Source organism: Prunus persica, chromosome G2 (assembly GCF_000346465.2).
Source record: "Prunus persica cultivar Lovell chromosome G2, Prunus_persica_NCBIv2, whole genome shotgun sequence".
NCBI classification, from domain to species: Eukaryota; Viridiplantae; Streptophyta; class Magnoliopsida; order Rosales; family Rosaceae; genus Prunus; species Prunus persica.
In genome coordinates, this window is record NC_034010.1 from 24259961 (window position 1) to 24276062 (window position 16102).

The 16102-nt window shown below is 34.5% G+C and overlaps 1 protein-coding gene and 1 long non-coding RNA gene across 2 annotated transcripts; both read left to right on the plus strand.

Annotated features, from left to right (window-relative positions):
• LOC109947139 lies at window positions 295-3185 on the plus strand. The gene is made up of 2 exons (XR_002270112.1): window positions 295-1416; window positions 2718-3185. It is a non-coding gene; the product is annotated as an uncharacterized LOC109947139 (long non-coding RNA).
• LOC18787649 (probable protein S-acyltransferase 15) lies at window positions 7653-11181 on the plus strand. Its single transcript, XM_007218736.2, has 7 exons — window positions 7653-8134; window positions 9242-9334; window positions 9434-9535; window positions 9617-9688; window positions 10125-10223; window positions 10317-10412; window positions 10541-11181. Exons 1-7 carry the CDS (start codon window positions 7862-7864, stop codon window positions 10634-10636), a joined length of 831 nt encoding a protein of 276 aa, XP_007218798.1. The 5' UTR covers window positions 7653-7861; the 3' UTR covers window positions 10637-11181.

Consider the following 16102-nt stretch of genomic DNA (forward strand, 5'->3'; position numbering starts at 1 on the left):
GATATTCTACAGCAATTTACTCTTGAATATTGTAATGTCACATATAATTATGTATATTAAAATTTGTTACTGGATTTAATTTGATGACAAAAAATTTCTTTGTTTCAGTATTTGTGTCTTCGTTAGATAAACTGAATCATCGATTCGAAATTGCAAATCTTCGAACCAATCAACATTTGAGTTGGACTGGATTTTGTCAAATCCACCAAATTTGAACCCAGGAACACTTTCCCTGATCCTATGACGTGGCGTATCACTGACCAATCAGAAACTCGGATAGCTTTTTACCCCTTGTGCAAATGCAAGAGCAAAACCCCTATATATACACAACCATGGGCACACAAGTTCCATGCATCTAGCAGTCACGGAAATACTCCACAGCAAGACGTCAGTGTGTATATATAAGTACCCATAACAACAAACCCTTCCTCACCTACTCTTCTCATCTCTGTCTCTCTCTGTCTCTGTCTCTCTCTCTTTCTCTCTCTCTCTCTCTCTCTCTCTCTCTCTCTCTCTCCTTTTTAGTTTTATGAATAGATCTTGAGCTTTCTTCTCTTCCTCTTCTTCTTTTTGTTCTATACACAATTTGTGTCTGATTGTTTCATTCCTGCAACTTTTGCTTGTTCTTCTTCAATTTTTTCAATGCGGAATGATTCGTATCTCATCCACCGGATTTCGAATCGGGAGTGCTACAGTTTTTATTGGTTTTTTAAGGTGATGATATATTATTAAGTATTTAACCCACATGTAATCTGGTCGATCAGTCCTTTTATTTTTCTCAGCCTGCAGTACTATCAGCCTACTGACCCACAAGTACCCTCACACCCAGTGTCCATGAATATTATTACAGAAGGCAAAAGTTGTTGGCCTGTGTGTTGTTAGCTTTGTGCTGCTTTCTTTTTCATGGCATAATTAAAAATCCAATTTTTTTCAAAAGGATGTGTTTTTTTTTTTATAAAAAATTTCTCAGTCTTTGGTAAACGTATATTCTATTAGGGTTCCCTCAGGTCATTGGATTCGGAGCTGCCCTTTTATACAAATCTTAGGACTATTTGTTAGATGCCAGTTGCCACCTCAGCCAGATACGAACATACACAAGAAACCTCAGTATATTATTGTTCCTTTTCTTTTTCAAATCATCTTAATTTTCTTTCTTTCCCTTGTTCTCTTTCTTCTCGATCGCCCACAGATGAGACTGTACAGAGTACAACAAATTGATTCAGTCATTGTTTGCGGGTGCAGCATCACCAAGATTCACAACTGATCAAGGGCACAGTGACATCATGATGTTATGATTTTATTATGACTATGTGTCTCCTAAGTTTGAGAATCTTGATGATGCTGCATCAGCAATAGACGACTATACCCCGGGAAAGCTGCGAATAATCGATTTTTCGGCATCTCCAGATCAACAAGGTGAACTCCTTCCCATCATCAAGAGCCACTATGCTGTGATTATTAATATTCATCATCCTTGTTTATTATGCATAATTTGGTGGTTAATTTTTTCTTTATTTGAACAATTGAGGGTTTTTCTTCTTGGGACCAAAGAACTAGTCTTGAAAAAAGAAGAAAAGGTTACCAAAAGGGGCAGAAGAAAGGAGGGTGGGACTGCACTCTTATATGTTATGCTTACCTTTGGATTTTATTATGTTTAGGGTTTTTGAATGTAGAGATCTAATGGGTAAGTGAAGTTTAGGGTTTTGTTTGTCATGGAAAGAAGAATTTCTGGGTGATTGAACTGCACTTGCTATTTCAGGGATAATTTCTTGGTGTGAGTTTCTGGATCTACAAAAATTTGGAGTTTCTTTACTACTTGAAATTGAACCAGAATATGTGGTTGGTTCTATGAGTTGTGCTTCAATCATTCTTGTTTTTCTTTACTCTAAACATCTATTTCTGGGCTTGATATATTTCAATCGAATTTTAAGCTAAGCGATTAGTGTTGCAGAAGTGTATATCAACTACATCCAAATAGAGAAAGGGAAAAGAAGAGAAAAGGCATGTGTACTCCTTCATCTTTTCCTCCAATATGTATAAGGAATCGGTTGTTTCGACTTCAATTCTCTCTAGAAATATAGTGGATATGTTGGATTAATCATGGAAATGAGTTAATACCTTAATTTAGATCTGTTTTTAGGCCTATTTCACTTCTCAGATAACCTTCTGCATTCTTAATCCCACACCGAATCAGTCACCGATATTCTTCTGAGACCTAGTTGATCAGTTAATACATTATAATTAACATCAAATTATGTGAGATATATAATTAAGTTTAAGGATAGACAGCAGTTCATAATTCCTTTACATGTTAAAGCCGGTCGATCGATGCCATGCATGCGCATATATATATATATATATATATATATATTTCTGTATTAATAATATCTAAACTTCATTGCAGTGAGGTGCGTGCTTAATTAAGCTTCTATCAACCTGATTAGTTTGGAGGGTGCTTGGTTGACTTCCATTGACAAGCTGTATTAGTTTGGAGGGAGCCAGTTTCTTAAGTATCTAATTAGTAAAAAAACCATGACTAAAAACCTCGCTCTGATACCATGCTAATTAAGAAACTTTCCATGTATTGTATGACTATGCCAAAGTCTCAAACCTAATGAGATAAGGATTTTCAATTACAAATAATTACAGAGAATATTCTAGAATATCTGCAACTCAAGTTAACAGTTTGAAGACATATGTTGATTTTCCTTGTGCAGTTAGGTGAATATTAGACCTAAGAGAGCACCCAAGCATGGCTAAAGCTGTAGAAATTGAACTGGGGAATATTGTTTCAAACTTATGAAGAAGAATCTTAAGCCATGTCATGTGGGGGCATTGGTGACAAGAGCTGTTATGTCAAGTGAAAAGAAGGGAGAAGAATAATTCAAACATCTGAAGGTCCACGAGTTTGTAGAGTGAGAGAGATAGAAGAAAATAATAGTAATGAGTATGATGAGGTCAGAGCTAGCAGATCAACCCAACTGCAAAAACTGCTGGGATGCGAATGCAAATAATGCATGTATAAAAAAAAAAAAATTAAAGTCTCTGGTTTCTTGATTGATAACTATTCTTGTACAATAATATGTGGCTAGAACCTTGTCGTACAATTCATCTCACTTTTTATACAGTTATTAGTTGAATGTTCCAATCAATCTTGGCATTGTACAGTTCTTGATTTTGTTTCAGAGACCTTTTTGATTCTTATTGTATGGTTCATATATTGTGGTTCATGTAAATTACATATATATATATATATATATATAGATGAATGCCGAAAAAGCAAAATTAATTTATTTTTATAATATATTTAAATTTACAGTTTGACAACATAATATATCTCATCTGCCCAAAAAGTATAATTAATTTGTTTCCGGATATCATGCCATTATAATGACGACCTACCTTGTAAGCTAAAGTTTAGGAAAGCACAATCATTAAAGCTATCCTGAGCACCAAAGCTAACTTAAGGAATCTTATGTATATATAATACCAAAAGGTGAATCCAACGTTTAAGTTATTGTGACAAGATTGCAAGTAACTTGTCTTTAACTTTCTTTTAGTTAATTAGTAACGGCCATATGCTTGCATGTGTGCCCTAGCCAATTCATTATACAAGTCAAATATTTTCAACCACCATTCTTTTTCTTTTTATCAATAATGGAAATCCTTATAAATTGATCATGACATTTTCATGTCTCTTAAACTATATATTTTTTGTGGTTTTCCGATTGATTATTATCAATGTATATACATGATTCATCTCATACTCGATTGAAGGAAAAGTTTTTTTTTTTTTTTTTTTAAGGGTACTTGGTAACAGATCAAGTGGAGAAGAGTTGGGCTTGTAACTCAGAGAATTAGAGTACGTGGCCACGAACCATGGTGTAGGACTATAAAACGGTTACGAAGTAATATTAATAAAACGAGTGTTATTACATTGGTGGGCTGTAACATCACGTAGATGTTGGTCATCTCATAGGAAAAATTTATAGCTATTGTGATGAGTGGTTGATTCTTGCCATAGCCGTTCTGACAATTAACCAAAAAAATATAGCTAGGTTCACTGAGGAAAGGAAGTACCGCCTATATAATGGTCAGACGACGGACAAAGTAGCAAATTAATTTGAACCTACCGTAAATGAACAAAGCAGATCATAATAGTACTGCACTATACAAATAGCAGTATATATATTTAGACATTGGTATCTACAAACCCCAGATGAACAGAAAACATTTGAATTCTGTGGTACAATTCTAATGTGGTTTCAAAAAGTTCTGGCTCTTTGTGGACCAAATGCTAGCTAGCTCTAGCTATATGATATCTCTACTTTTTGGAGGGAAACGGTTTAAGAATTGTGCATGAAGCTGCGTCCACCAATAATGATGTGAGAGAGGAATAGTACTGTGGACCTGTATAACAGTTATTTCAATTGATATTTGAATTCACAAAACCATTTTCATCCCTTATAATATTGTATAGAAAGTAAAGCCATCACGATACTGTCTTAGTCCTTCCAAAGCTTTTCTTAATTTGTCTCATTTTATTATGATATACGTACAAATGCTTTTATTGTCCCACGTAATAGCAAACTATGCATTTCAACAAGAATCAAGTCAATTAACAATTTAGATTCACAGTCCGACAATATAAACATACATGAGTGTCTTATGTTGTCAAACAATGTGAAATATAACATAACGTCAAGGGCCTTTGGGCAAATCTGTGGGACTGGTGCACATATTTATACCATTTCGTTGGTTCTAAGTCTTGTCCCATGCGTTGTATTGATCAATAGTTGTCACCCTAACATTGTACAGTGGCACTGAAGATGCTAGCTATCATGCAAGCTGGGTTTTGGGGTCCGCATATACAAATTAAAGATTCAGATGGATCGTATATCAATGGTCCCCATATATACATATATGTATACATCATGTGTTTTAGAGGGCATAGTACAATATATTGATGCTCGAGGCCGACAATGGTGTGGTGTATTCCCACTTCCCACAATTCCAACCTACAAGTATGCAAAATCGTAGACGTGGCATTTTGAATGATGTTCATGTTTGTGTGATCAGATAAATCCGTTGCCGTTGGCACTTGTACTGTTTTTCTTGCAGACCACAAGTGTAGTTTGTGGGTAATGACAATTGCCAGAGAGAAAAGTTATTCAACCATATTTGCGTGGCTCTTCAAGCTCCTTGCTATATATGTTGCTTTTGAGTTTTGGCCGGTATGAAGCTAGCTCAAGATCGAGGCCAAGTGATTGCGCCTTAGTTTGATGTATGCTAGCTTTTTAAAGTACTTTTCCACTATGGAACAGCTGGTTACATATATTTATGACATTCGCCCAATAATAATATACGGAACTTTTTCACAATGGAACAGCTGGTATATGTATTAATTATGGCGTTCGTTCACACGATAATTATGTCCGAACGTCTGCATAGAAGAAAATCCATATATATATATATATATACACAGAGAGCTTCCATGAAGGATCCCTCAAATAAGCTTATTTGAGGGACACCTTTGTAAAGCCTACTTCGTATTGTATTTTATTATTCCAAACGTCTATTTTGTAGATATTCATTCAAATATCATCTCTACAAAAAATCACTTGAATTCGATATCATTTGACCACTCAATTGAATGTTGAAACAGTTTTCGATTTGTCTAGTTTTTTGCAAGGATGATCTATGAATGTATATTTAAAAAATAGATGGTTTGAATCGTTGAAAAAAAATTCGTAAGGGACCCTAAAAGGTGTCTTTCAAATAAAATTATTTGAGGGATCCCTCAATAGAAGGGGATTGAATATATATATATATATATGCATATATTATTTTTAGCCGATGATGTGATTGGATAATACTTCATCTAAAAGCTTACATATATATGGTCTTAATTTGTAGGTTAGTTAATTATAATTTCCAAAACTTGAATCTGATTTGCCTAAACTCAGTTGGGATGCGACCAGATATTTCACAAGAACCCCCTAGCCCCAATTGTCCTATAGGCTGACCTTCCCAAGTTCCAACCCTATTCAACTAGTTAATTAAGCTAGCCCAAGTTCCAAGCCCTCTGAAAATCAGGAAAAGAAGAGGAAATTAAGGGCATAAACAATAGGGTTAATTATAGCCAACTGCATGGTGTCTAACGATTAGTAATTAACTTATTACTAGTTTGATGGTTTTTTCAAAATATAGGCGATAGTATAAACTAAAACGACAAGGGAAGTTTTTCACATAGACGCAATCAAGATATCATGGAAGTTTCTCACTACCTTGTTGACATTAGTTTGATGCTTTAATAGAATATAAAAGGCTAATGAAACTCAAATATAATCCTAATCTCTATACATTACATAGGCACCACAAATGACATATCGCAAGAGGGCTAGCTATTTGCTGTCGTATAATAGTTAACAGCTAGGGTTCGATTTTCCTAGACAATAATGTTTAAGTGCATATAAGATTTTCTCAACCCTGTAAGATTTCCTTAGCCAATAATGCAAGAACCTTTTGTCTGCGCTTTTATGTTGTGGCGTGAAGATTATTACATGTACGAGCCTGACTAGCTTCAGCCCCAGTTGAGGATCGAGATCAAATTCGATCGGGACACCAGAAATGGTAGGCCTTGATTGAAACATCAGTGACAGAGGGTGGGAGCTTTGGGACCGCTCTACTTCTCCAAATTCTTGCAGGCTAGCTAGGGTTTCCTTTCTACTACTGAGTTACCTAACCTGAGTAAATTTCTTTCTCCACCGACCTCCCCACGAAAAGCAAACTTTCCTAGGTCGGCCACTGCACAATGCGTGCATTTAATTAAGGATAGGATTCATGGGAAACTTTGAAACTAAATAATTGAGATCATAACTTCATGGATTTTAAGGCATCCCAAACAAAACAAATTGATATTATTATCTCTCAAAACAAAAAGATAAAGTGATATTACAGATGAGTGAGAAATGGGTATGGTCTTTGATGTTGCTTTTTCGAGGAGGCTATAATGATGAGACTATTTGAGGATGTCAATCTCATTATCAACAAATATAAAGAAATCATGGGACTTAAACATTTCAAATGTTTTGATGGTGGGATTGACCTCCTCAAATAGCCTCCTCACTTTAAACTCCTTATTGTAGCATCTCTTGTTGTTTTCCACGAGTCTTTCTATGGTAAGGCGCCATATATGGATCATAGATATAGACATTCATATTAGTTACATGATTCAATTGAAGAGTAACTTAATTTAAGTTTAATAAAATGATCATATAACTAATATGAAAATTCACATGAAGAGTCTATATATGACACACTCACTGTAGAATTTCACTGCTTTCCACTCCATTTGTCCATTGTTCTCATGGGTTATGTTAAGGTATGTCCAAAGACATAAGTTACTTTCATGCTTGTTGGGCCAAAAGGCAAAGTTTCTTCAATTGTTGTTATTGAAGAAGATGGGTCTAAAGATATCCATTTGTTACTTGGGTTTGAGACTGATTTAGGCCCAAATTCTGACATATTTTTTTTGTTTTTGCCGGCCCAAATTCTATAAAACTTATACATTTATTTATTTTTATTTTTATAGCACTTTATATATTTACGTCAAATAATAAGTCCTTATTTATTTTTATTTGTGTATTTTTGCCTTTATGATACCATAATCAACAAAAAAAAAATTATGAAAGCAGGCTGTGATTAAATTATTTTTTACGCCTAGAATAGAAGAGAAACCAAAAAGCCAAAAAAAAAGAAAAAGCGCTGACCTTTTTCTTGGATTTAGAATTCCCGGGAAATAGACTTCCTAGAAAAAAATTGGGAAACTTTCCTGTTCTTCCATTCCTCAAAACCCACGATGAAGTGCGAAAGATTCCTTTCAATTCCAATCTTTATGGTGTTTCTGTTAATTGGTGTTGTGTGTTACGTCACGCTTTTCATCTTCATTGAAGATTGGGTTGGGTTGAAGAGCTCTGCTGGTTCTTTGAACGCTTTGATTTTCATTTCCTTGGCCTCTCTCTGCCTCTTCTCTTTCTTTTGTTGTGTTCTCATTGACCCAGGTTATGTTCCAGCTTCCTATGTCCCTGATATTGAAGACAGTGAGGCATCTGATCAAGAACTCAAGAAAAATGTAAGCTTTTACACGCATATATTTGGGCGTGGTCTGTTTGGGTGATGAGAAAATTGAGCCAAACGAAAGAAAAAAAGATTGAATTTTTAATTCTAATGCTTTCTGTTTGGCTGGTGATTAGAATATAAGTTTTGACTGGTACATTAATGGGTTGATGAGAATGTTATCTAATTTTTAATTCTAATGCTTTCTGTTAATAGCTATTGTCACTCCATTGTGTCTTAGATCTGCTTCTTGTGTGATTTATGGAATTTACACTAAAAGGTTTAAGGTAGTGAGAATTATATGAGTTATATATTTGTCACTGGCTGATATGGCATAAACAAATTAATTAACATACATGCTTAGTGCGTGAGAAAATATGAGAACTGGACCACTGAGTTGCATTGCTTGTTGAAAGGGATCTTTTCATATGTGAGTTAGTACTGTGTTACCTATTTCATTAAAGGTGGATATTTGTTAGTGTAGTAGAGAGTGATAAAAAAATGTTAACAATTAGGTCAACGCTGAGATGAAAGTTTATACAATTACAACCTTAGGAGCATGGACATGGGACATGGGTGACATAAGATACAAGCGAAGGAAAATCTTGACAGCAGCTAATAAGGGTTTTGTTTTTGGTAATGGCTAGGGATTATGCACTGGCATACCAAATAATTATGATTTGAAGCTCTTAAGGGGGTAAAGAGAGGGGAGGAAGGGGGGAAGAGAGAGAAGGCTGAATGTTGTTTTGATGCTATGATTGGAATCGCTGATAACTGTCAGGATTTCGCTTGAGGTTTTACATGCTGCTTGTTTAAGGTTTTAAAGATGAGTTAACATGATCAGGAACTCCCCATTTCTTACTCCTCAAAGACCATAATTGCATGAAAAAACTTCTAGAATTATGGATTAAAATGTTGCATTTACAGCTAATTAACACTGGAATGATTTGTCTACCTCATAGTATAAATCTTACAGTCTGTTTAAAAAGCGTATCACACTTGTTCATTATATCAAGTACTTTATGCGTTAGGATACCCTGTTGTGTATCTAGACACACATTTGTAATACTGATTTCTTCTCTTTGTAGCTAATTTTGAAACGTTGGATTCTTATTTCTGACAGGGCATATCATCCAGGCGCTGTGACAAGTGTTCTACATACAAACCTCCCAGGGCTCATCATTGCCGGGTCTGCAGAAGGTGTGTTTTAAGGATGGTAGGTTGCATTACGTTCTTATTACCATATCATCTTATTCATGATTTTTCTGTACATGGGTTAGAGTTTTTATTTCTTTCGTGCCAAAATTGGATGCAGGATCATCACTGTCTGTGGATCAATAACTGTGTTGGTTATTGGAACTACAAGGCCTTTTTTATGCTTGTCTTGTATGCAACACTAGGATGCTTGTATTCTACAGTAAGTTTATCTGGTTCTTCCTTTTACATGCTTTGATAATAAGCAGCCTCATATTCTGACAGAAGCTTTTGACATGTTTAGGTTATGATTATATATTGTGCATCTTATAAGGACTTGGAATACAGTGGAAGTGGTGGCCTCAAGGTTTTTTATGTGAGTTAGTACACTTTTTTTTCTCTCTTTTGTGCTGAGGATGTGAGTACATAATCATCTATTCTGTTTTTCTTGTTTTATAGTAATTTCCTAGGTACTCAAGTTAGATTAGAAATCTAGTTAAGCCTCTTCTATTTTGATGGACTCTTAAATGAGTTAGAGGCAGAAATAATCCTGTCTACTACAATGGATGTCTTATAGCTCATATTGTAATTTTCAATGGTGTCAAGCATTGGTAGAGTGCGCAAAAATATGGAGAACTGGTTGCTAATAGTCACATAAATGGGTTCTTCTGCATGTCCCTCTTTTCAGCTGTTGAATACGGGTTTCGTAAATATATGTATTCATAACTCTCTATTTGGTTCTTGGCTCTCTTTGCAAATGAAATCACTTAAACCCTTTGTTGCCTCACCAATCATCTTAACTGGTTTTTTAGGTTATGTCTGGACTAATGATGGCTTCCTTGAGCATAATGCTTGGAACTCTTTTGGGCTGGCACGTCTACCTCATCATCCACAATATGACGACTATAGAGGTAAACTGTGACTTTTCGTAGCTGGAAGCGGAACTTTTTATTTTTATTTTTTGGGAATCATTGATACAGAGCTTGACATGGATCTTTTACCAGTATTATGAAGGAATTCGGGCATCGTGGTTGGCTAGGAAATCTGGCCAGAGCTACAGACATCCATACAATCTTAGTTTCTACAAAAACATTATTTCGGTCTCTCTCTCTCTCTCTCTCTCCCCCTCTCCCCCTCTCTGTGTGTGTATCTTGTATGTTCATATATAAGTTATGTCTGATATATGTTGAAAAGGTTAACATTGCAAGTCATCTGCCTTTTTGATCAGGTCTTGGGTCCAAACATGCCGAAATGGTTATGGCCCACTGCAGTAAGCCATCTAAAAGATGGACTTATCTTCCCTACTCCGCGTGATAATTCATGAGTCTTCTGCCTCTGCACAAATTCAGATATGGTGGCCCAAGTCCTTGTTTATCAGCACACAAAGAATGTGAAGCATGTTCTACTATAGTCATCTCCTAATCTGAAAAGAAGCTAGCAAAAAAGCAACCGAGGGGAAGAAGCTACATATCTTGTTGATAAACGCAGGGCAGGTTATCAGCTTCATTAGAGCCTAAGAAAGTGCCAAGACTTACAGAATAGGATATGTTGAAAGCAGGTAGAAGGAGCTTCCCTTTTCACATGCTGGAGATCAACTAGTCTTTTTTTGGCAACAGTAGTTTGGATATATGAAGTGTACATCAGATATTTTATACGATAAACGTTTGTGATATTTTACGCTGGAGGACACTGCAACCCACTTAATTAAACCCAGCCCCAAACCGAGGGATGTTGGAATAGAAATAGTGTTTGTAACTTCATGTAAGATTAGCATTTTTGTTTACACTCTTGATAAAGAGCTTGCATTGTGCCATTTTCGCTTAAATGACCAGTAAAATGTTTATTTATACTATTTGTCTCTCCACAAAAGAAAAAAACTATATTTGTGACGCCGGCTGGTTTGGTTTTAATTCTGTTGTCAAGAAATAAGGATTGCTTAATGCTACGGTCGGTTGCACATCTAGCCATTGATGTGTTGATGCATGTGGCGCCCACAACGCATGAACGATCAGATTTCTTCCACATGTGCCTCCCTAGCTAATGCTAGCTAAATCCTTGCTTTAAAACTTCGACTCAACTCAATTGTAAATGATGATATTTAAAAAGTGATTAAGGCAAAGAATAGAACAGGAAAATGAAACCTAAAAGATTTGGTGTAACATTAACGATCATATATGTAGGGAGAGAGAGACTATTGAGAAAATTGCAGGCACTAGGAATCATGAACGCGAAGAAAAGAGAAATAGAATAATTGAGGTGTTAGCAACATGTTGAAGAGTGACTAAGATGGAAACAAAATGGATAATTCCAAATTTTCAGGAAGATGAAAGCACACAATGATGCAGATGCAGAACATGTGGATGGCCCCTCATCCATTGAAACTGATTCTTCTTTTCTGATTAAGCACAACCTGATAAAACCCATATATCATCACTTCCAATATATCATTATCCATATATATAAATAATTGCTGGTGCTTTCACTTTCTGGTGTCTGTTATTATGATTTTGATTTGGTACCAAATCTCTGGTGTTTATACTTTAGAGAACAAACACTTGGTTTTTTTCTTCTCTTCACTAATTTTTCATTAAACAAATACTTGTGATTTACACGTGGACTACCTGCTTTGGTGGAGACAAAATATGTTGTTGCAAATCAAATCCTGGATAAGTGTGTTCCACCTTTTTCTCACTTAAAATGCTCTTTACGCAGAATTTAACCTTAAAAAAACAGAAAGTTGAAGTCGAATGTGCAGCACATCCTCAAAGCTGGGATGGTGCAGAATGACGTTTCTGGTGATCTTCTTAACAATAATATTAAAACTTTGTTAGGCTTCTTGGCATTAGCATACATCATGGATCAAAGCCAATTGGTGAAGATTCTAGTGACTTTTTGCGTCCCAATAAACTAGGAGCAAATTGCCATATTGTGTGGCATATGGATTTAGCTAGGACAGCAGTTCTTATTTCCTGAATCTTTGGGGATTGGTTTATATGAGTAAAGGAGGCAGCAAGGGACAGGAAGATCGGCGGTGAGCTGGAAAGAAGAAATTAGTCTCATTTGTGCACATTCTAAAGCCCATATACAGTAATTTTTGTCTAATACTTTGCCTTTTATTTTTAAATCACAGTTTGACGAGTGCATAATTATTATTATTAATTTTTAAATATTTTTAATGAGTTATTTATATATATGCGTTAAATTGTGATTTGTAAGTAAGATTGATAGAGCCAAGGAGTCAAACAATATTCATGGATGTTTGTATTATTTAAGAATTATATGTATCACTTGTTTGCACCATGTCGGGTGAGAAAATAATCCGAACTTCTCAATCTTATAAAATCAACCAAATTTAGAAGGAACCAAAATATTTATAAATACAGTGTTAGAATATATTCTAAATTCGATTCTCCCTCCTTTGAAGATTAAAAAATACATATACATATAGGGAAAATTATAAAATCCCTACCAGGCCATATTAATTACAACACTGACTCATTGGTTTGTTGGCAACATGGTACGGTATATTCTTGGCATACACAAATCAGCAAGACCAAGATTTCTGCTGCATGAACTTTCCTATCCTGTTTTTAGATTGCATCCAAATTAAATTCAAAAACTTGGGTGGGAATTGGGAACATCGCATGGAGAAATTTTTGTAGGTACTCGGCACACCAGCGGGCTATTCTTCATGTTGCTCCCAAAAACAGGTTTTTCTTGATTATTTTGGCTGGCCTTGGATCAATAAACCAGTCAGATCTCTTCACAGCTAACCCAAATTCCAGAATTGGTAATCAAGAGAAATAGACAAAACCAAGAGACCATATTCTATGGTTTGAAAAACTTGAATAAAATAAATGGTTGTTGGGATGGGATGGGACAGTTAAATGTAAATAATGCATGGTCTTTGATGGGTTTATGTTGTACAAACAAAATAGCTGCATATGCAATTTGGAGTTTTATATTTTATATATATATGATAGAGCCTGTCAAGATCGTGCATCCTGACGTGGTTTGATAACCATGCTAACCATCTGCCAGTTGCATTATATTGAGGGGAAGCAGGTAGAGGGAGATTGATATATACAGATGCTGCGAGATATTTGAACTTAAAAATTCTTTCAATTAAATAAATTGAGTGTTATTAGACTAAATAATTATGTGTCGAGTGAGGTGTTTTATTCCTTCGTCTTTAAGGGGGCAAAAAAATATATAGAGATATTTTGCTAACTTGAACGGACTCGATGTATATCTAACTCATGATCAGAAGGAATTCGAGCTAATCTCCAGCTTACTCAATCCAACCAAAATCGAAGTTAAGTCTCAGAAAACATCTATATTATAATCATAATCTTATTTACTTGACCACAGACAGATAGGCACAAACACATAAAGAAATATGCATAATTGGCACCCAACACGACTAAAATGTGGCTTTTTTTTTGGGCCAAAGATAATTTATTTTAGCATTAAGAAATATGATATATTAGACAGCCGCCCGTATAACATCGTCCTTAATTCACACATGAAATTCGAAAGACAAAAGCGCATTTCTAGCAAGAAAATGAAAAACTTTGTATTGGCTAACAACCAAATTCAGATATTTCTATATGGTTCTGGATTTGGTTTTTTATATATAATATTTCCTATTGAGAGAAACGATAATATACTAAATTCACGCACACTACACGTATGCTAGGACTTGAACTCCAAACCATTATACTAGTGAATCCTTCACCTAAATTTAGTCATTAACATATTAGCAATGCTCAGCAAACAATGAGAATTCATTATCAATTGATTTATTTGAATTATTACTATCCATTAGTGACACTAAACAAATTAGAAAATATGGTGAAAAAATAAAAAACCAACCCTCCAAAATCGCTCTCAATGGACGCCGATGTACCCAACAGGCCTGGTCAACTTTCTTATAATATTATATCTGGAAATTTAACTTTCGTAATAGAATGAAAAAAATCCAATAATGCATGATTGGGATATTTCATGATTTTGGTCATTAAAATTTATCATGGACAGACAGATCTTATCCATACCATGTTAATACGATATGATATGTACTGAGCAAATTGTCTTCATTCTTTCTTCGTCATATTTTTTTTTTTTCAAAGACGAAAATAAAATTACAACGAGGATTCTCTATGAATCCCTAAAAACGTACATCAAATTTAATTTTATAAACAATATTAAAAGATTAGTAAACCAAATATATATGCGGCCGAGCATACATCACCATTGCTCATTTTACTTTTCATGAAAATTTTCCTTTTTTTTCTTTCATTTTTTATGATCGGGATTTTTTTGTTTCTGTAAAAAATAAATTTATGTTGTAATGTAATTAGGTTAAGGGAGACTCATGGCACATAATTGTGGGTAAATGTAACTGTCATGAATAGGCTGCCTATGCAACTAGACAACCAAGTTGTAATATATCCATACAATTACAACATGGATTTTTGTCATCATCTTAAAGGGCAGATCTTGTCTGGTCTATTCTGTTTGTTGCACCAAGGAAATTGTTCATGCCACCGCAAAACCTAATTATTTAATTTGGTGTCAATCACATCTGATTATTATTATTATTATTATTTTTTTATAGAAATGCTTACTTGTCACGAGAACATACTTTTTCTCCGTTTATCACGTTACTTATGTTTAATAGTAGGAATTATCAGATATAAATTTGATGCTATTACTGAAAAGAAAAAAAAAAAAAAAAAGACTTGATGCCTTTCTAAGACTTGATGCCTTTCTATTAAACAAAATAAATAAATGAGGCCACAATATGTAAATGATATGATGAACTTGGACTGCCACTTTGAACTGGTACATTACATAATCCTCAATCTCATTCTTATTACTTAAATAAAAACTATTTAGGAACATCATTTCTTTTAAGAAAACACATAGAACATATTTTTCTAATTTCTATTTTTTTTTTTAACAAAAAAACAGAACTGGGCAGACAGATTTTGAATTCATCAGTCCTCTCCCTGCCCCCCTTCAGCCTGATTGGTTAGGAAGTTTATTTTCCCAATGAGGTTTATGAAGCATTTTTGTAAACTTAAAAATCCATATGCTCCTACATATTCAATCAGAAGTAAATGCCTTCTGAGAAATGGTTTAAATGCCAACAAGATCTAGCCCATTGAAAAATGACATTGACTTACAGATTAGTGGTTTCATATTCAAACTCTAATGATATTGTGGTAGTATGTATGTAAAAATTCTCATCTCTAGTAATTTAAACTATCGCTTGTATTAAAGAAAAAAATTTAAAAATCTTCATCAAATGCAACAACCAACCATACCCAAGTTAATTAAAAACAGTTTACTCCTCTTTGTTGAAATTAGCCCATTACAACTGTAAGATTTCATCTCTAGAGGCACCCACACACATCAAACATCATGTTTTTCTATTACCCATCCATGTTAGCTATAACTTTATATTTGAACTTGAGAGCTTAGAAGTAGTAGGTCCCCTCCTCTTTAAAATTGTATCAACCTATATCCAATGGGTTCTTTAATATTAGTAAGTTTCTCTCTTACTTTTTGTTTAATTTTCAATTTCAATTGTTATTGTTAGCTTTTTATGATTTAGAGTTTGGTGTTAAATTTTGGGGATTTTTTTCTTATGCAATTTGCTAGGATTTTATTGATGACTCGTCATTTTCTGATTTAATCTATTCATTATTTGATCTCTACTTTTATATAGCCTAGTTGTCTCTTGATTTTGTTGAATACTTGTAGCTTATGATTGTGCAATTGT